The sequence below is a fragment of the Xiphophorus couchianus genome, chromosome 2 (assembly GCF_001444195.1).
Source record: "Xiphophorus couchianus chromosome 2, X_couchianus-1.0, whole genome shotgun sequence".
Lineage (NCBI taxonomy): Eukaryota > Metazoa > Chordata > Actinopteri > Cyprinodontiformes > Poeciliidae > Xiphophorus > Xiphophorus couchianus.
In genome coordinates, this window is record NC_040229.1 from 15,094,811 (window position 1) to 15,117,300 (window position 22,490).

General features: G+C 37.9%; 1 protein-coding gene across 13 annotated transcripts in view; it reads right to left on the reverse strand.

Annotated features, from left to right (window-relative positions):
• Window positions 1–22,490, reverse strand: part of mef2aa (myocyte enhancer factor 2aa) — a 75,827-nt gene that overhangs the window by 47,687 nt on the left and 5,650 nt on the right. For 12 of the 13 annotated variants that reach the window (XM_028028986.1, XM_028029006.1, XM_028029016.1 and 9 more), the window contains exon 2: window positions 2,115–2,327. In XM_028028986.1, the coding sequence (XP_027884787.1) occupies window positions 2,115–2,168 (54 nt within the window). In that variant the 5' untranslated portion in view covers window positions 2,169–2,327. Of the gene's footprint in view, window positions 1–2,114; window positions 2,328–21,223; window positions 21,331–22,490 lie in introns of those variants that run through there. The other variant, XM_028028987.1, reaches the window with a different exon arrangement.

Here is a 22,490-nt window from a genome sequence, read left to right on the forward strand (position 1 = left end):
TTAAAGTGCTGGAGTAATAAAAGTTAAAAGCAGAGAGGCAAAAAGATTTAAACTGTCTTCAGACACTAAAGACCGCATGCAAATGGCTTTCCCCCCCTGGTTAGGAGCATGCCCCAGGGAGATGGCACTGTGTGCTTTATGGCCCACAGAAAAAAAAAGGAGAGCGATATACACACATACATCACTTAATACCAAAGCTTTATTTTAGCACAGCAGCCTATTGTCACAGCCAACTTTCTGCTGTGCCAGCTAAAATTACCTAAATGCGAGCTGAATTGCCTGCGTTGTGCTGATTATACACTGAGACATTTAAAATCTGATGAAAATACCAGACTTTTGGAACACATTAATAATAAGCTATTTCTTTTTTTTTCCTCCCTACACATCCTATCTTAGGTGAAGCAATACAGAAAAGTGTCTGCTCTTTCCTCATAAAAAACTGTCTGCAATAAATGAATTAACAGAAGAGTTAATTGGCTTCCTCAGCAATTAGATACCAACCTGCTTTCCCATAACATTATCTCCTTCCTGTTTGTTTTAACATCTCACAGGTCTCTGCATAAAGTGTACCGACTAAAGCCAGATGTTATACTGATAATTGGGTCACATTGTGGATTCTTTGTGCCACAATTGGCTGAATTTCTTTGATAATGGTTGCAGAAAACATTGTGGTCAGAGTGGCATTCAAGCAAGATGTAAAATGCTGTATATTGGTCCTGTTAGTGTGTCTGCTACATTTAAATACAAAAACAAATGTGTTTTAAAAATTCAATATAAAAACAGCATTTGTCCCCTAATCTTCATCTTAAGCAAAATTGACTGTAGTTAAACATAAGTTTTCTTGCTGCAGATATCCAAAAAATCTTGTTTTTATGCAGTGCTTTGCTGTTCAGGATTTTATATTTATCGTGAGCGGACAAGAGAGAATTCCAGCGTTCCCTTCCTTTGTGGCCAGCCAGAGCCAACGCGGCCAAGACAAAGATGGGCGCTGCGTGTCCCTCTGACCCCACCCTGCAAATGAGAGGGTGCTGTGCTACAGTGGCTGCACCTAATTGCTACCAAATAGCTACAGACACATAGAGTTCCAGCAAATATGGGGCCCAGCCACGCCGCCGGGACCTGGGGGACGAGCCCTAAAGAGTACCCACAGTTCATTCCTTCACCACGAGGCCCCCTCTGCAGCACGACACTCCTGCTGCCTCATCAAGTTCTCCAGTTGAAATTGCAGAGTGGCAGGGGAATCGAGTCTGTAAATACGACCGCACTGACAAAGAAATGTCATGGTTCCTGTTCAGCTGGCTGGGACGTTGGGGAGGGAGGTTTGTCTGTTTAGATACACCGTGACAGCTGCTGAACTCTGGTCCAAGGTGGCGAGGCAAGCTGAAGAAAAGGGTGACTTTCAGACAGTAAACTAAATATACAGATGTATACTGAGAAAATGAAAGATTCATTTTTCCAACATACTGAAATAGGAATTTCTTGAAAACTTTTTACACTTTCTGGAATGCATCAAGTCTGCTTGCATTTTGAAACAACAGAGATATACAGTATGTGCAGATCACAAAGCTAAAAAAAGGTTATTGGCATTAGACAACTAATGTAGCTGTATTCGTTTTATATGTATACAGCTACCCCACCAATAGGTCATATTTGGCAACACGATATGACACTTTGCTTTTTTGTGATTTGCGTCAGTAGTCACTGAAACATTATTTATTTCAAATAATTAAGAGAGTTGTAGAACCCTGTAATAATCATGTACAGTTTATTAATTTATTAAAAAGCTCTTAAGATCTTGCCAAGATAATAAGACACTCTTCTGCAAAAAAAAAAACACCGCCAGATTAGCAATGACAGGTGTCTGGAAACCTGAGATGGATTTATTTATCAGCACCTTCTGTGGACCACCTGATTCTACGTTTGTGAGGCAGAAGGTGTGATAAATATACTCACCTTTTTAATTTGACAAATCTAAATTACACAGATTTTTTTTTGGTTAATAATTTGAATATATCACATTTATAAATAAGCAAGGTTTCAGACAGAGAGGTTTGTTTATCCAAATATGGTTGAAATGTTTCGCATGAGTGACAGAATGGTGTTTTCCCACTTACCTGCCTGTTCCTCTCATCCATAATCCTGGTGATCTGTATCTTCTTCCGCCCCATGGCTGTGCCCTTTCCGGTCTCTCAGACACGTCAACAGTATCAAAACAACACACTTTCTTCCCCCACTCCCTAGAACATTGTGCAACAGGATCTCTTGTTGTGTGCTCTCTTTCACTCCCCTCAGTACACTTCTTGCTCCTCAGCACACCGCACCACAGTCTGAAAAGAGAGGGAAAAAAACTTAATATTAAGTTGACACCCCACGATGTCTCTTTAAGCAATCTGAAGCATCACAGGGTTCTGTGTTCCGTTCTCAGGCAAACTAAGAAAGTATTAGATACACATGCAATAATCTCTCCTTGCTCCTCTACTTAACCTTTAGTTCAAGTAACTGAAAGTCAGCTTTACATTTTCAGTAGAGCAAAGGGACTTCAATATCCAACTAACTTGCTATGGAAAAATCAAACCATGAAGTATGGGGTAACATTTAGTATGTAAAGAAAAAAGTGAAAACATGGCTGTACCATTTTGAGAAAAATGTACACTGGAATTGTCTAACAAGTGTAATACCCCCTTATTACTGTTGCTGAAACAATTCAAGACAGCAGTGTCTGGATAGTGGACGATGCATCAGGGTACAGGGCCAATGGTTCTTTTCAAACCTGTTGTATTTATTATCCCCAATGCTTTTAAATAAAACATAAAGGGAAATGCATCTACATTGTAGCTTCCCTAGCTGCTCAACATTTCCAATTTGGAAATATTTCTGGTTGCATAAAGCACTGACCCTCATGGAGTGAAAACTTTACAGTAGAGGAACAACCATCCATTAAGGTCAACATTGTTTAAAAACAGCAGTGTGCAAGATATGAGCAGCATTCCTGCTAAATATACAGTGGTATTTTTACTTAAGGTTATCATACAGTGCGACTCATACCATTCTATGCCTGGATGTTAGATTCTAACCCATTCTAGTGTGGTGAACCTGTAGCCTAATCCTATTGTGCTAGAACAACACAGCTCTGCATCTATCCATATTTTACCTAAACATAGGTTTGGAAAAATAACCCAAATTGAGTTGATTTTAACCCAATAACTTTGACTTCATGCTGTATAATTTATGAGTTAGAAAGTGTTTTTACTTTAGATGAAAATTCAATGGTTCATCAGCTTCAGCTGTTTTTTAAAATGTTTTCTAAGCAGACCCACACTGACGCTTGCTTTGCTCTTAAGATGATTAAGGAGATTTCCAGTTCAGTGTTCACATTAGAGTAGCTGAATTCTCCAAGGTTGGAAGAGGAGGCAGCAGGGACGAGAAGATCCAGGGGTATATTCTCACAGGAGCTAGTAACCTGGCCAGTAGTTTAGGGCACAATGTGCCCCGGGGAGCATCTAACGAGGCCCTGTCTCGGCTTCTTTGCAAAAGAGATACTGTCCACTCCCTAGAGGCACATCCATCACTTCCACCTGGCAAATAGAAACTGTCCAAACAACTATCTCCCATACAGTATGAGAACAAATGTGGAAAGGTTAGCAACTCCAGCCATGAGATGCAGTCAGCATTTGCGCGGTGAGCGAGACAGGGGGCTGACCTGGCAGGGGAAACGAAAATGACCAGTTCCAGTCACACGCAGTCATTATGGGTTACAGATGAACGGGCATTATGGTGTCTGGCTGTCTGAATCAGGGCTCCACTGTAGGCAAACTTCACTGAGATCACCTTGCTAACTACCCACACACACTGCTGTCAGAGCCAAGGAAAGGAACTGCATGAACCCCCACAAAGAATTTCATCAAACCACATCACAACAGACCACAAAATAATGACAATGTTCCCCTTCTTTCGCCAATTGAAACATGCAGACTGACAGCCGTGTTTAAATTAGAACAAGCCTGTGAATAATAGGTGCCCTGCAACAAAAATATCTTTTCTAGGGATTAAGTGCGGATCACAAAAAGATAAAAAGTAAAAATAAAATAAAAATACGGTGACAAAGTGTACTGTCCCCAAAAGAATCTGGGTATCTTTTTTACCCATCCCCGGTGACGTATGTACCAGTCAGTTTTGACCCACACCTTTCAGGTTTCTTAAGCCTTTTAGAAGGCTGAAGAAGGACTTTATATTTGAACATATGAGTTACATCACACATCCAAATACATATGACAAAGAAATTTTGAGAGGAATAGTTTAGCTCTGAAATGCTGTAGCCAGAGGTGAATCTGTAGGGCCGCCTAAAGAGGGCCATGGACAGGATATCTCTTTATAATGACAGATTTTGAAAACCTTTGTGAGGGGGTTGGGAAAATATTGAAAAGACATGATTTAAGTAAGGTAAGACTCCTTACAAATAAAATGGAATGCTGTGGTTAAATAAAAATGCACCATTTCATCCATTTCATGGTTTTCTTTCTTCAACTTCCTCTAACAAACATATTATATGTGGAAAAGTTCTGAATGATCTGCCTTGTCCTTTTTTATTATTTTAACAAGGTTGTGTACATTTTTGAGTGCCATTGTATTGATAAGGGTTTTGAAATAAATCAGTCAGAATCGAGGTACTTTATTAAAATCATGTGTTTACTTTCCTGTCTTTAGGCTGTCAGGGCCAAGTAGCTCAAACTATGGGGCATAGCAGATTGGGCCCAGACAGCCTCCATGCACAGATGTGAGATGACAAACCGAGAGGGCCTTCGAACTCCAGGTGTGCCGTGATTCCAGCTGATGTCTACTGTAATCAAACCCTCTCAAAATGTAGAGCTAATAAGACTGTTGTCTCAGGGTTTCACATTTTAATTTCTACAACTATGTTGAAAATGTACAGCTTGATAACTTTACCTAATATATCAGAAGATTTTATAATGCAAATCTTACATCTATATGTAGTACGGCACATTTTAAGCATTACCCTATTAAGAGTTAAAATGTGGACAGAGATGTGGTTTATTAAGCAATAGACCTATATTATTTATACCTGAGATGTGAATATTAACAGCCGTGTATTAACTGATTTGTGGAATGTAAAAAACTACGTTTTCAGAGCAACCAGGATTAGACAAAGCATTTCAATTTTGAAGCATGAGCTTTTAAATACTGTAATTTCTAATGCAAAATATTTTCCCTGCAGCAATAATATTGAAATTGAACCCAGATGAGCCATAAAATGAATCTGTATGTCATTTAAGTTATAACTTTTGAATCTGTCCGAAAACAGAAGATATTGCTTTTGTGCCCCACATTTAACCAAAAAAAAGGATTAAGTTTAACCCACATGATCTTGGATTTGCATACAGGACACTTGAAAACAATCGCTTAGAATGAACTAGTCTTTTAAATCTTAGATGTTTTAGGTCTTCGGTCAGAAATCACGGGAGGAGAAAAATAAAATCAGGGAAATTGAGCCTCTGGGGAGTTGTTTCACTGAAGCTGCAGTCATATATTGATCTGAATCTGTTAATGGCAAAAACAAACACTTGCATTTTGAATAATGTTAAAACTGTGTGAATAAAGGGCTTTCACTAAATGAAAAATCTAAAAAATGATTGTCGCTCTTGTTAGTAAAGCATCATTTCAGAATGAGAGTTGCTAGTAATTTAAATAGTATTTTCTGTTCTAACTCATTACTTTGCAATTAGTTTATAGTACCTTTGTAGCTCCTCTGCTTACATCACAGCAACATTCTAAAACCTTTAGAGTAAAAAATTTGGGAAACACAAAATAACATACTATTTCTAAGCAGATTAATTTTAAATTATTAGCACATTAAATTAGTTTTGTGTTTTATCCTTTTTATGAATGGGGTGAACAACTAGGGTCATCGTTCAAAGGACTCTTATGGAGTATATTGTATTTATAATCCCCAACTGAATCTAACCATGAAGTTATCAATTTTCTACAGTTTCTCATAGATGACAGACTAACTTATATTATATAATGCAATGCAATTGTTCAATATCAATCCAGGGTGAAAGTTTCTCCTAATCCGTCATTTTTCTTGCAAAATTCAAAGCATATTATATTTATTTGTGGGTCTAAATTGGTGGAAGGTGTTTTTATGTGTGTCTGTGATTGACGGCCTCTCTGTGGAAAACTTCTGGTTATCACTCTCACATGATCTTAGACTACATCTCATTTGTGATTCAGTAAAATATAAATACAAATAAAACCTTGACAGAAATATTTGTTCTGAACTTAAAATTTTTTCACATATTCTTTAAAAGAAATTACAAAAGGATGTCAGATGGAAAAAACCATTAGACCAGCATCTTTATGACTTGAACATAGCAATCTGCATGTAACACCATTAAAAGGACCTTGGTATAATCCAGTGTACCTGACCCGCTCTGATATAATCACATCTAGCACTTCTGAAAGATGCTTACCTAACATTTGTAACACATAAATCAATGTGCAAAGAACACGTCACCATAGAAACGGCCACGTCAGCTTGACAGAAAGTCAATAACACACGACCAACACAACAAGTCCTGGCCTTACTAAAGTGTGCCCCCTGTTCAGCACACATGCAGCTTGAAGCATGCTACACAAGTAACAGAGCAGTAAGTCAACAGGGCAAGACAAGTGACAGGGATGCTGGTTTGCTTTTGTTTCTTCACTTAAAGAAATAGTTCAGGATTTTTGAAGTCACATTCTGTTGGTTTTACACAATTATAATCCTACTACAGTAGATAACTATCTTCTCATAATCAGTTAGTATGAATAGAGGTTAGTTCATCCCAGAGGCTGAGACCGACAGTCTATGACCAATCTGAACTTCTAATGTGCTAACAACTATAATCTCTCTAAAGCATCATAGCAGTTTAAGCAAAAACTGTTATATAGACTTTCAATATATTTCTATTGTTCAGAAACAGTCATTTAACATATTTCTAGTCAGAGCAGCTGACTGGAAGAGAAACAGTCAGTTTTAAACATCTACAAACTGTCCTTGAGTTGTCCTATACTACAATAACAATTTACCATATTTACAATGATTTAATTTTATGTTAAATTGGATAGCTTTTACAGTCTGCAGTTGTTTTAAGGCTCCAGAAATTTGCTTTCATTTTGGCTCTCAAGAACAGAGTTGTCAAGTGCAGATAACACACTTGACAACTCTGTTAAATCCACCTGCAAGCCTGAGATTGGTCCCCCAAATGATAAGATAACTTTCTTCACTGTTGCCTTATGTAGACTCTAGCATAAAATGACATCAAACAATGGTTTTACTACCACTGGGTATCAATTAATTATTTGTACATTAAATATGAATTAACTAACTTAGCTGCAGAGCCAACAAGCACTAACAGCTAAAACAAGTTCTTATTCTAATTAGTGCAGAATGATAGAAAAAAAATACATCTTACATAATCTGAAGAGTATGACCATGATCCCGGATTAGCATTAATGCTATGTTGTGTTCCAATAAACTCAGAACACGGATCTGGGAATAACAACAAGCTCAACCTAGGAGTGTTTAAGTTTTTAATTAAAAGACCAGCCGGCTTTGCTATTTGATGTTCTAAGTGATTAGTTAACTATGTTAGCAAAACAAGTAAATAATTAAATTTGCATAGTTGCATAGTACTGTGCATTAGTTTACTGCAGTTATTACACAGTTTTATATGCTTGGCAGCCATATTGGAGTTTGAGACTGGGGTTGGAGAGAAACCCTTGATGTTTCCAGTTGAATTCCAACTTCAGAAGACCTTTTTTGGAAATACTTTTTCAACTTGGAAAATGTCTAATTAAATATACAATTTGATTATTTCTATGAGATAATGTTATAAACTAAGAAAACAGGGTTATGCTACTGACTTTGAGTATGAGTGTTACTTGAAAAAAGACTAATATTTACTGAGGTGATACTTGCTATAAAAACTACTGACACATTGCAAGTCTCATGAGGTCCAGCTAACAAGCAACAAACTAGGACAGGGATATTGAACTAAATTAACTGAAAGTACAAGACAGATTTTTTTTTCAGCCAAACTTTCAAAAATAAAGGAAAAGAGCATAGAACATGTATTTGTTTTCTGATTTTGGAAGGCAGAAGGCTTGAAGAACCGGTGACTGATTACTCAGGCATGCTGCAGCTGTAAGGGGACATGAATAGGGACAATTGAGGGGAAATGACTAATTAAACTTACAGGGGAGAAGCAGGTAAATAACCAAAGAATGACAAAACAAACTGAAAGCTGGGTAAGTAATGGCGGTATAAAAACTAAATAAATGAACTGAACATACTAAGCAATGTTTCTAGCTTAACCAGAGTCCTACAGATCATGTTTGCACAGTGTCTGTTTGGTTTAAAGAAGTAAAACCTATGCAGCTAGATGCCTGTGCTTCAGTGAAGGTGATGGACACCAGCCAAAGACTGAGCAAAGCCGTGACAGTTGTGCTTCCTGTACAAAAAACAGAGTTAGCCTCAGTATCCTACCACAGGCCGTGGGCAGACAAGACTTAACTTCCTGCCCCTACACTTCCTGTTATTCAGGACTCTTCTGTGTGCCCTCTGCAGGGAGAGGAGTCAGGGGGAAAGGAAGAAAGGGAGGGACCACGTCAGGACTCCCTGCCCCGCTTATCCTTCCACTTATTACCTTCCTGAATGCAAGTCCGAGACTAAACAACAACAACTGGCTCATCTCCTGTGGCCACGCTCAGCGATTACAGTGTGGATCATTACACGGGCTGGACAATCTGCACATTAGACTGTCAGCCCCTGCCTTTATAGCAGACAAAGAGAGCTTCTTCTGGTTATTCAAACACTCCGCCGGTTACATAAGAATGAATCATAACTCGTGCAACACCAGTTAATAACAGTGAAAAAACAAGATTATAACTGAAACACATTTTGGAGAATCTAACGTTCTCTTGTTGTAATCCCCAATATGAATTGATAAAAGCATTCAGTGAAATAATCCATGACACCGCTTTTAGGTGTATCAAACTCAAAGTGTCACCGCAGTCACTCCTTTATGATCAGCCTTCAGGCAGTCTGAAGACTCAAGTGAGCCAGCCCTAATCCATAGTTGTGTTTAAAAGGCGCTTTGACATGGCTACAGTAGAAAGGGAACATCCATCTCTTTGTTCTTGTGTTCATCAGGAGGTGCTGTACCTGTAAATGGGGCTGCTGGCCTGAGGGGAGTGGAGGCAAGCCAAGCCTCTCTCGTGTTCTCCCTCTTGCTCTTTTGTGAGAGCGTGCTTATCTCCCTCTCCAGCAGTGAAAGGCAGGATTGTGGCCCTCGCAGCATCACTAGTGTTAATGTCTCCTGATGCTAATCTGACACGCGGCTGATCCCTCAACAACCACTTTCTCCTTCCCTCATTTCTTCTTAGCTCTCACCCTTTCCTTCTCTCTTTCTGTCTCTTTCTTTCCTTTTCACATGATTTATTTCTTTTTCTTTGAATTCATACTATACATTCCTTCACCTCCGTTTCCAAGGCGACTAATGAGATATAATTAATAACAGCTATTGCAAGGGCATTTGAACAAAAAAAAGTGAAACAAGAGCCTTTGAGAAATGTAAAAGGGGGCATGTCTGCAAAACCTCTGCAGCACTTCCCCTTTCTATGTAAAGCAATGCTCAGGGTGCCATTTCTCATACAGAACAATGATTTGAATAACATTTCAAGGAAAGATCTGAATGACTGTGGTATGAACACTGTAGGTGTTAAACTGCACCAGAGATGCACAGATAAATCCTTTATTCAGGTTGATGCTATTATGCGGTTTTCTTTGAAGTCTGGCTCATCTTTTAAGGACTGTAAAACATAAAAGAGATAGAAAATATGCTGCAGGTTCTTTAATAAAAGTTGGTGCTTTTCAATATCAGGAAATCACTTGACAGCAATATCAGATATGATTGCTGAATCTTGTAATACTGTTATCAACGGTGACTAAGTCACGTTTTCTCAATCTACACATTGTTTCCAGAAATCAAAATACCTCAATCTTTTGTTATGAACTTTAGAATAATATCCATATCAGAAGTTGGCATGATATGAAGTAAAAGTCAATCCATCTGCCAAATATAGTATATCATTGGTGTCTAGAAATTTAATGTATATACATTGCATTATATCAGTACTTTATGATTGTGATATTGCTCTGACTCACATTGTATTGACAACATACCCCCCTAACCTGTCTGATTTATATAAAATTAAAAAAAATGCACTAACACTATCCAATAGTGATAGTGCAGTGAAAAAGAGAAATGGGCGATCAATTGGTGGATCTCTAGTCTAAACAGTAAGAACTAGTCAATCATAAAGAGGTTGCTTGTAGATTCCAATTATACAATTTTTAGTCATGTTTCATTCAGCATTCTACAGCCAGTCTGCAACAGATTCAATGAAGATGCAAAAATGCATTGTTCAAAAAGGAACACTGCAAGGCCGCCAAAAAGCCAGCATCTAGAGCCTGCACTGAAATGGCAGCCAAGCAGACAGCGAGTGGTTAATCTGCCCTGATGACTGAGAGCTCGTCCAACTCTCCGATGACCCAGCTGTAATCCCACATTGGATCAATGCAAGTTCAAACAATCCTCCATGCTGCTAGCACCTTGCTTGGACTGGGGGATGGTGCTGTAAGACAGGGACCAGGAGACAGAAAGCTACTTAACACCTCCAAAATGACATGAAAAGGGAAGAAAACCCCACAGGATGAACCTGGTCCCTCCAAGAAAACGTTTCATGGTATATGTATATATATATATATATATATATATATGTATGGGCCACATTATGCAGGGAGCTGAATGGAAATGATGTCGTTCCTCCAGATAAATAACGTACATGGATCCAATCTAGCAAATACGAATGATGATGAGTGGATATAACAACCAATAACCGAAGGACATCGTATGCTGACAGCCTTACCAGACAGGCATCCTCCATCTCACTCTCAGAGTACTGTCAGGGGATGAGAGGACTATGCAAGGTGACTTTGAGTAAGTGCCTTGGGGGTTTCATGAGAAAACGCCATTGACATTACATTAATTTCATGTCTCTTTTCCAACTGACTTAGAGACACAGAGCCCCAGAAAGCAGGACAAAAAAATGAAACAGACACTTTTTCCTGTCCCTTTAAGGCACTGGGAGCAGAGATCTAGAGTGACAAATAGGTAAAAAGAACAGCTACAAACTTACTCCTATTTTTAAGAGTCAACAGAGATGGATAAATGCCAGTCAGAAACTTTCCACTGCAGACAAGAATGTTTGGAATTGATAGTAGATGTTCGCATGAAAGAGAAATGGAAAGAAAATAAGAAGAAAGGAGAGAAAAATGAGTAATAATGTATTAACTGTGTAGAAGAACGTAAGAGAGACAAGACTAAAAGAAGCCCCCCTACTCATCCCGTCCCACCTCTGTGGTAGTGTGCGGTAGCAACGTTGTAACATAATTACTGCTGGGACACTTCTATTCCCAATGATCCATTTGCGTCAGTCAGGTTTTCAAGCCCAGCCAATGAATGGATTCTTAGTTTCTCAAGGATAAAGAGATGACCCTCACCTAGCAGTTATATCCATTTCATGTAGAAAAGCAACTCCCCTCCTCAAGGTAAATCCCTTGATGCGTGTTTGAGTGAAACTTTCATGAACAGAGAAAAGGATGATAACTTCTTCGATGCAAGGGCAGGGGATGAGCGATGTCATAATAAAGATGATTGCACAAGACAACAGAGAAATCGTAAAGCACTTCAGTTGGTACAGAACGCCTGCAAAAGCATCCCCTTAGTTTTGTTGCTCTATATAAGTTTCAGAGTTAGATCTTAATGTATTTCTGAGAAATCCTATTGATGCATTAAACAAGAGTTGGGCAATTCAGGTCCTCGAGGTTGAAGTTCTATATTTTTTGGATTTGTCCCTGTTCTGTCACACATGAAACAAATAGCTGATTTAACACCACGTCATGAAGTTCTGCAGGATTCTGATAATGAGCCATTTATTTGATTCAGCTGGAATCAAGTAGTGAAACATCTAAATCACTTAGCACTAAACATGCTCACCTCTGTTTTCAAGGGAGCGCCGTTAACCCCTTAACTGTCATTCTCTAAATGCTTGTCAATGGGGCCATGAGGACACCAGGGCCATCGCGACAGTTAAAGGCTTAAACTTTAACTGTTGTGATGTACAAAATTAAAAGAAATTTAGGAATGTGAGGACAAAAAAATAAAAACGAAGAGCAGTAGGGCAAAAAGGTTCAATATTCTGAGCAATAAGCATTTCATTTGGTGAATTTAGCCAAAGTTTATTTGAGAATTTCACTTCAGTTTAAGTCTCAAACTCAAAAAAATAACAAGTAAGTGGGCTTAATAGTAGAATTATTCCTAGAAGAATTAATATGCTACATTCTTAGAAGTAGAATTATAGGTTGTTATATTAATTTAAAGAAAGCCAAAATGTTATATTACACAGTTATTTGGGGGTTTTCTTAGTTTAATTACTTGCGTATTGTAAACACCATGAAATACTGGTATTTTAACTTAAAGTTGTCAGACCGTAGAAATCTCATTCCCATGTCAGATGGAACCTTTAGGTAATAATGTGTGAAAACAACTTCGACCATTTATTTTCAAATGAACAAAATCGCAACGGTTAGGCATCTACATTTCCTTTCTTGAACAAGTGGAATGATGAAAACCACTCTGTCTAATCATCATTTCCAATAAAATCAATCCATCCATCTATCCATCCATCATCATACGCTTATCCCGCTGGGGTTGCCAGGGGTCACAATAAAATCTATCATTTATATATTTATTAAACATACAGTTAAACTCAGATTTAGCATTTTCATGCTATTTTTTTACTATTTAGAAGTAATTGTAATACACAATATTCATTAACTTTAAGGATGGTAGGCAGCTACTTGCTTTTTAACAAAGAAAACAAAATGGGAATGACTGTTCTTGGAGGCAGCTCCAAAACAAATGAGGAAATCATCATTTTCATTTTCTATGAAGAAATTTCAATTCCTTCATTTATTAAAATATATGCAATTCAGCTGACTTCTAACCTTACCTGTCTAACCTTTCTGACTGTTGGGAACATTTTGCAATCAGCCAATTTATATTAAGTAGTAATGGACAAACTAATTTCCAACAAGGTAAAAGTTCATCTCGATTCCAAATCAATTCTAATACATGATATCTAACTTTCTAAACTCTACATGGAGTGGCATAAGATCAAATCAGTCTAATGTAATAAAGCAGTCAGAAAGCTTTTCAATATTTACACAAGGGTCTAGTATGGATCTTTTTCCATAAACTATGATTGCACTACCTGAGCAATTCAGCAAAATATTATTATGAAGAAAGTAGGAAATTAAAGAAGCATAAACTGCTTGGTTGAGAATGGTACTCCTAAACTCTAAATAACAGCACCCTAATTTAAAAATAACTATGACTTTCTCTACCTGTCTAACCTTTCTGACTGTTTTGAACATTTTGCAATCAGCCAGTTTATATTAAGTAGTAATGGACAAACTAATATTCAACAACTTGCTTCATGGTTTGCTTTTCTTGTTTTAACAACTAACACCTCAGTGAAAAGGTTCTCAATAGCAGTCCACATGACCTTTCTGTTTCAACTTAACAAAGAATGAATACTTCTTATCACACTTTGCTCTGGTAAATTGTGCTACATGTTACATGTCTACTCGAGTACTTCTATGTTCCTTTTTCACATTTGCAGTCAGAATTTTCCCTTTTGGCAGCTGCACACCAACATAAAGATGCACGCACAAATAAAAACTAATGCATGCATGGTCCTAGAGGTTTATAAATTTGCATAAAATTACAGTGTAGTGCTGCTGTCTGATATGGGATGACGGCATTTGTCCATTTGCATGGTTGTCGATCATGAGTTGGACTTCTCACCAGGGAGCGATAGTAATGCCAACCCCATAGGGAGCCACAATCTCCCCACACACACAAACACCCCACAGGAACCCTACAGTCTGTGTTAAGTGTCATGGCGGGCTTTTGATGTTGCACAGACCGTAGCTCAGAAATGGTAAACAGCAGCGATGAACCGAGATCTTCCTCCAGGGGGAATCCACACCGTGAGGATATTAGAGACGTTATGCATAATGTGTCTCAGCAGTGGCGCATTTACCCAATCACAGCAATAAGAATCTGAATTAAAAGCCAAGATACTCATTTTATCTGCTTCACTTTTGCTATATATATATATATATATATATATATATATATATATATATATATATATATATATTGGGGGGGGGGTTCTATACTATCTGAGAGTTTCAGCCAGAAGTCGCCTGCTCTTAATGGAAAAAAAAAAATCCAAAAGTTCAGAATAAATATTTGATTTTCTCTTCCCATTTTTATCTTCCACTCGATGCCTCTTTCCCACAGTGTTCCATTACATAAAAGGTTTATGCAATCTGAGGAGTGAGCATGGCCGTGAGTCATAACAACAGCAAAAGGAACTAGCTTTAGCAGAACTGATCTTTATTTTCTAGAATTTTTATGCCACATAAGGCCTGTTATTCACATTTTACATTTCATCAAAAGTGGTTAGATTAAAGCATGCACTCTCTCATTTACACAACACAATGTACAGCTGAATGATGCTGGAGGTCTTCCATCTAAGTCTTTAAACTTTTGGATTTTGAGTAACCCTGGTTCAACAAGGTCAAACAGGAAAGCAACTTTTTTAATTAAACGGAACATACTGAAATTTAGGAGAAAAATACAAGAAAATGAGCACGGCAAATGATGATCACTTAAAGTACTGTATATAATAACCTCCAATAAAAACATCACAGAAAAAATTAAAGCAGAAATTTTTTACAAGATTTGTTTTAATCAAAATAGTAAAGCATTAACATACTTGTTGCACAGAGTAGGAACACTTCCTGCCAGTCTGCAAATCAATTTGTTGGGTTACGTTCCACTTTCAATTTTAAACAATGCTTGTATAAGGCAGGTAAAGGCTGAGTAACAGCAATTCTTACTGGATCATAGCTGCAACATTTGAGCAGCACTAGTTCCATAACTGGTGTGCACATATGTGTCATGTGGAAAATGCAAGGCTCATGTGAAGTGGAATTTTTAGACATATGCAAATGAATTAGCAGGCTGGTTTATCTGTTGATCAAATCGATCAAAGGCTGACACACCATAATGTGATTGGTTCTTTTTTTTTTTTTTACAAAATGCCTACCTGTTTTTTTGTTTTTTTTCAAACAATCAAATTTGTTATTCCTGATCAAGTGAAACATGTAATAACCTTTTTTGAGCGAGTTAGCTACCGGTGTGCAGCAACAGGTGGGGGCACATCAGCATTGTGTTATTTTATACAGCTCATTCCAGACTTCAGTTTCTTGTATTACATACTTGAATTTGCCTCAAACCAGCCAACGTGATGGATGTATACCACTAATGCCGTTGATGCATTTTCAACACAAAAAAATGAGCACCAATGAGGAAGCGTTTTGCAGCTTTCTACTAGCTGGAATGCCTACATATTTTATCTGTTGTATGAGCTATAATTAAATTATCAATTTCTACTGAATTTAACATTTATATGCCAACTGCTTTTTTTTATAGTAAATCAATTTCACCAGTAAGTGAGACTAAACCATAGGAACATTCATGGCTGTTGAGTGTGACAAACACTGTTTACCATAATCCGAGTATTTCTGCAGGTCCAGCCCACAGTATTTCACAAATCAGATGATATGTATTAGCTGTCACATGAGCACTGTGAGGAAAACCTGAGAGAAAGACACACAGACATAGAAAAAGCCACAGGCCCTGCTCATCTCTCTGAGAATATTTTTTGATTCTTTGGACAGCCCTTGGATCCTGACTCCTAGCCTTTTTAGATTATAGCTGCTGGTTCTGAGATCCCAAGTCTGGTGGTTGATGATGAATGTCCCCCCTTCCATAATCACCGTGTACAATGTGAACACTCCAGGCAGCTAAAACACAGGCCGGGGAGTGGTGGAGGTGTGGGGAAGGGAAAACAATGTGAAGAACACAGTCTGACATAAAAACAGGACAGCAACAGCTCACTGGTGGAAACACTACACCGTTTTCACCTAAATCTGCAGCCCGTAGCACACAGATGGAAAGTGGACAGGGAGAAAAAAGGAGAGGACAGACGGGCTGCCGCGCAAACAGCGGGCAGGCTCGACACCTCTCTCGCAGTCACAGTCACACTGAGAGAGATGGAGAGAGATGGGATCTGGAAGCAGGAGATGCAAAGTCAATCATTTCTCAATGCCTTGTATTCACAGAGAAAGTCTACTACTGACATGACCATAACAAAAATGTACAAATACAAGCGTTGAAAAGAGGAATGATAATATTTAGATTGCAAGCTGTAGAAGTCAATACATGATCAAATTTATACTTCCCTGAAATTAAGCAAGATTAGAGTGCCAGATTGTAGTCTCTTAAACTGCATCTATGCATAGATGTATTACAACACCACTCGGAAACTCCATGCTTTTGGCTTTCACAATGCTGTTCTCAGATGAGAGAGGGAGAAAATTTTAACTGCAAGTCAGATCCATATGGTGGACGAGAGGAAAGAGGAAAGGTCCGCGTGAGGGGACCAGGGGTCACTTCCCTACTCTGTTAACATGACGGATCTACTACAGATTAATGGGGTGAATCACATCCCCCTCAGCTGTCCCGAATCACAAGGCTTCTCTGACAGACAGACAGAAATCAAAGGATGTTAACAGACCAGGTCTCCTTCCTGCAGCACCAGAATGGTCCAGCAGCTGGAGATCCAGCTGGTATTTCCAGCAGCTCCTGGAGGTTTACTCAATGGCCTTGATATATGAGCTGTGACACCTAAGTCTCACAGCTCTAATTACTATACCAACTACTGATAAACATTTCTACATGCATTATACTTTGTGCTATTGTGGGTAGCGTAATGGGAGGTTGGATTAAAAGGCAATAAACACAATGATTTACAGAGTCTATTTTAACACTCTATAACTGCACATAAACTGCTTCATCAAACAGAGTCTTGAAAAAGTTTACTCTGTGTACGCTTCAATTGTTTATCTGTTGTTCTCTTCATAATCGACTCCGGAAACAGGCCAAGAAGTTAAACCTCTGGTGAGAGATGCTTTAAAGGTTCTCCAGAAGAGCATCAATACAGCAGGGTATATTAGCAGTCATGGGAGATCTTTTGATCTTGAAAATTATATTATAATGTATTCCTTTGATTTATGGTTTTTTTTTAACCAAAGTCTCATTAAGATGCAGTTAAAATGCAACTCAGCAAATTGATGTCTTTCTTAACTTCAGTTTTGCTTTATGCAGAATTCAGCTTGATTATCTGGTCACAGCACTGTACGCATTACTTAATTTACTTTAGGTTGAAGAAGGTTATAATGACAACTAAGGTAAATAAAAACAAGAACTATTTACACCCCTAGAGCTTTCTCACATTTTGTCAATTGCTCTCAATTAATCTCTGTATGAATACATGTTCACAAACAGTTTCTCAAACTTCCATGTTTTTTTGTTGGATTTTAAGTGACAGACCAATACAAAGTAGAGTAAAATTGTGAGCTGGAACGATGTGGTTTTCAAAAATGTTCACAAATTTAAATCTGAATGCGACAGGTATTTTTATCCGGCCCCTTTACCATGGCACCCATACATAAAACTATAAGTGCAACCAATTGTCTTGGAAGGTTATAAAATCAGTAAGTACAGTCAATTTGTGTTATTGAGTCTCAGTATGAATACATTGTTATTGTAAAGATCTCAGATGTTTGTTTAAGAAAATTAACACATTAGTGCTCATCAAAACACTAAAGTACTAATAAAGAACATAAAGTACTAATCAGAGCAGCAGCTTAGAGGAACTAACTTTGAAGGTGATGCAGAGATCCTCAGCTTAGGTGAGGGGATCGGTTGACAGGACGTTTAGTCTGTGTTGCCCCTATAGTTGTATAGAGTGCTCCTCCGATGCACACGCACAAAGTTAGCAACAAAACAATTGTAACTTCTCATCGTGCTGTTCTTACAGAGTAATTTTTTAAATTTTTTTTAAGGATGCCAGTGAGGTAAGTCACACATTATGGCAAGCCTTTTTAACATTTAATATCAAAAAAATATTTCTTCCTGATAAGAAAGAGTATTTCAGAGTTACATTTTTGAAAACTTTTTTAATGTTTTAAGTATTGGACTGTCACGTTATTAAAACACACTGAAATTTGTGGATTTACTTAACAAAGTGAAAAAAAGATTGAGTTATATTAATACTTTTACAACCCACTGTATTTTCAATCTGGGCGATCAAGTTAGATATAACGCACTTTTGTAATTCTGTGGGGTTTTCTTGCAGAAACAAACAGAAAGAGGAGGAGGGATCTTAAACGTGCAAAATGACTCGACTTGTTAAAGTCGTCACCTTTGCTCCACCGCATGCTCCCAGCAGTCTGGCCGCGCAAAACCACACAGCATGCATGTGGAGGTTTTCTGCTCCTTTAAGAAAGCAAAAAGCCCAAATTTAATTATCAAGCTAAACTCAAATATCCAAAAGTTCACAAATACAGCCAACAGGTCACTTCTTAACGTCAGGTGGAAGAGGTGAAGAAGCGTCCTGCTTAGGCATGTTTCAAAGAGCAAACGAGAGAAGAAAATATGGAGCTTAAGCTGCTCTGCCCTGCTGAGCAGCACATGTGCTGAGTGAGCCAAACACGGTGGCTTACCACCTGAGGTCTGAGTCAAGGGCAGGACAGTTGAAAGGTCACTGCTGGCTGTTCTGCTATACAAACAGCACCTCAACGAGTAATGCTTTCACCCTCTGAACCTACATCAGACAGTTAGAGGGATTAAAAAATTACCAGTGTTTATGAGCTGCCACTGAGCTGTAGTTATACATTTAAGGAGCTAAAGGGATATAGTCTGATTTACACTTCTGTTGTCAAAAAAGTCTTTGTTAAAACAGTAACAATCTTAGCAATAGATAAAAAGAAGTGAGTGTTAGATTGGAAGGTGAGTACTTCATGCTTTGCACCCAGAATGTATGGATTAACCTTCTACTGGTTGACTAAATATATAGTAAATTTAGTCAAAATGTGAAGTCACATAGAAAGCAAAACTCTACTGGAACCACATGACCTCCATTCTGTTGAAAAGAACAAATCTCCTTTGGAGTTTGTCAACTTGTCCCACCTTTCCACATAACTATAATTAATTTATTTCTTTAGGTCTAGCAGTAATCATTCTGCATGAGAATTTATTTAGTTTTTCTTATGGGTTTCCTAAAAAGAATATATTCCCTTGAATGGCAAACATTTTTTTTGGTTAAAATAACTGAGATACCAAGACAGAAACGATTTGTTAGAGTGGTAGGAGAAAATTATGTACCACAGCTGTCAAACTACACTCACGTTACTATCCCATCTATCCCTATGTGACCCAAAATAAAGGGCTATTTCACTATTTAAAACAAACATCTGATTTGCATTGGAACATTTCTGGCTTAAATAAAAAATACTGGTAAAAAAAAACACTAAACCAAAAAAGGATATGCTGATCACTTTCAGGCAAAACACAAGAGGAGCATGTTCAGTTCTTTTGGCAGTAGGATCACCCTAAATTCAGACATACATGAAAACTACAAATTTTAGACAAGTCAAACTTGAACTGAATTATTTTAGAGTCATTACAGATTCTGTAGAACACTGTTTTTGAACTTTTTATTGTATTTATAAACATGAGAAAAAGTGGGGATTTTTTTGTCTCTACAACACAATTGTGTATTGGCTTTGCACCTTAGCAGTGCAGGAAGACACATTACTTTATGTAAATAACATTCCAACATTGCCTTCTTGCATGTTTAACACTGTAGCATTAGCTATGTGATCCCTAAGTAAGCCAGGCTGCAACAGATTTCTTAGACACGACATGACGACTTGCCCTACTTTCTGATTAAGTCGGCTAATAATTACCTGACCACTTGGGGGCATTGACATGTAACAATCAGCTGGTTAGGTGATCCTTGTGTATGAAACTAATATTTAAAAATAGGGGCATTCAGCATAAATAATTTGACCGGTCCTGATGCAATAGAACACTGCAAATTCCACATCCTTGATCCCAATACACATGCACTATTCAAAATAGGATTGTATCAGAAGCGACATAAATACTTCAAAGCTGTGACAACACTTGATGTTTCACAAAATCCCCTTCATTTTCTCATATTTAAAAAAAAAACCCTTTTCAATGTGACACCTTATTTGGGCAATCTAGAATATTGGTAATTTATTTTGTCTGGATTACCCAGCAAGCAAAATTAACCAAAAACAAACCATAATATCTCCACAAGCGTGGCATTCGCAACCCATAAGATATGAATTCAGCTGTATAAGTGTTTAAAAGTCTGCCATATAAATGCTATCAAATCATCTAAAATCGTACAAATATTTCAACAAATCAGCTATTTGTTAACAAAACATCTAAGGCGTTGACATATCAAAATAAAATATTCCCTCTTTTGTTTACAAGGAACAGTCTACAGTTAACTGCAGTCCAAAACATTATCTGCCAGGCTCAAGATTCTGCATGTAACCTCCAGGTCTCACAGGGGAACGCTGGAATCTCCATATTGATGACGGAGCTCCAATACACAATGATTCATGTTACTAAGACGCTCTGGTTAAACAAGAGGAAAGTTAAACAGAGACAACGAGTGTTATCCTTCCTCTGTCAGCTTGTTTTATTTTGAGTTCAAATAGTGCCCAAAACTTTTAATTTTACGACTCGTACAAAGAAAAAAAGGAAAGATGAGAACATTTGGCATCAGGGAGAACACAAACTCTGTGATTATTTGGCGTCTCACAGCACAATTATCTGACCAAAACAATTGAATGTTGTATTTACTTTTACATAAAGCTCACTTCTGCAAAAGCTCAAATGTGCAGTATGAGATTTATCCAAATGCTACAGCATGGGTTTTTTTCTATTGTTTCTTTTTTTTTTTTTTTGCAGGAAATTCAAATAACATGCACAAAAGCTTCCATTGTACAACATTGTGAGATATTTGCGAGGGTTTTTAATTTCTCTTTAAAGCTGCAGTATAAAAGAACATCTTGGCTTACCAATCAGTCAGAGAAAAAAAAAACTATCCTCTTTATTGGACCAGAATGTTCTGCATCTATCTCTTACTGTGCACTCAGTGCATCCTTGGCATGCAGCTCTCTGGTGTTTTGTCCTCCTTGGGAAAAGAAAAAAAATGTCCTGGGAGGAGAAGAGTGGAGGAGAAAGACTTTCACTCAGTGATTCAGAGGCATGGTGTAAACGCCAGCGTTTTCTTTCTGACAACCGGCGTTAATTGCAGATCCGACTCGCCCACACACTCCACATTTCTCCTGGAAGGAGAGGCTGAGACACTGATATTCAAGAGGGACGAGGAGAGCGGTAAAAGATGCTGCAGCTGCCCATTCCTCACACCATCACCACCTCTCATTCCTCCCTTTTGACTGAGAACTTTTGCAAAGATGCTGACAAGCAATTAGACACATTTGAAGAGACATGGAGGGACTCCATAAATGAAATGTATAACAAGGCTAAGATGTTTCATAAACATTAGTGATCTACTACAAAAATCATCTTCTGTTTAATAAAACGTTGCCGGATGCAATCTAATAATTCTATCTGCAAGACTGAGGAGTTAGTGCAACAGTTCAAAGCAGGCATGTGACAGTAACATCTTGTGTGCCTTTACAGTCATCCCTTTGACTAATACTTGACACAAACTGTTAACACAGTATTCATCTCAGCCCAGTAAAAGTACCCCTCATCCACACATTAGACATAAGAGCTCACGTGACGCAGATCATCAGCAACGAGACCCATTACTGATGAGGCCTGGGGCAGCGCACAAGCTAATGACTGCAGATTGGATGGTGCTTTAATGCTTTGCTTAAGAAATCACTGGCAACCAGCTGGTATGATAATGTGCATGCCATCAGGATAGTGGTAACATAAAAAAGCACAGTAAAAACTTGTTTGCGTTAATACTGCTGCAGCAACTCAGGTGGCTTAAGAACTTGTCATTGATTTCACTCTGTATGTGTAAAATACACGGCTTAGTAAAAAAAGACAATCTTTACTAGCTTTGCCGAAGCTGATTACGTGTTTGCTTTTTATAGATTCTCGATTAAAACCAATGTTTTAAAAAGCTGCATTTATAAATCCACTAAAATTATATGTCATATTATTCCTGTGGTTTAATGTCCTTTAATTGACATACCACAGAAAGTGCCAGAGTGACTTAAGAAAAATTCAATAAAAAAATTTTAAAAAATCACACAATGGGATTGCCCCTCCCCTACCTATTCCTGCTTTGTCAGACAGTTGCATGTT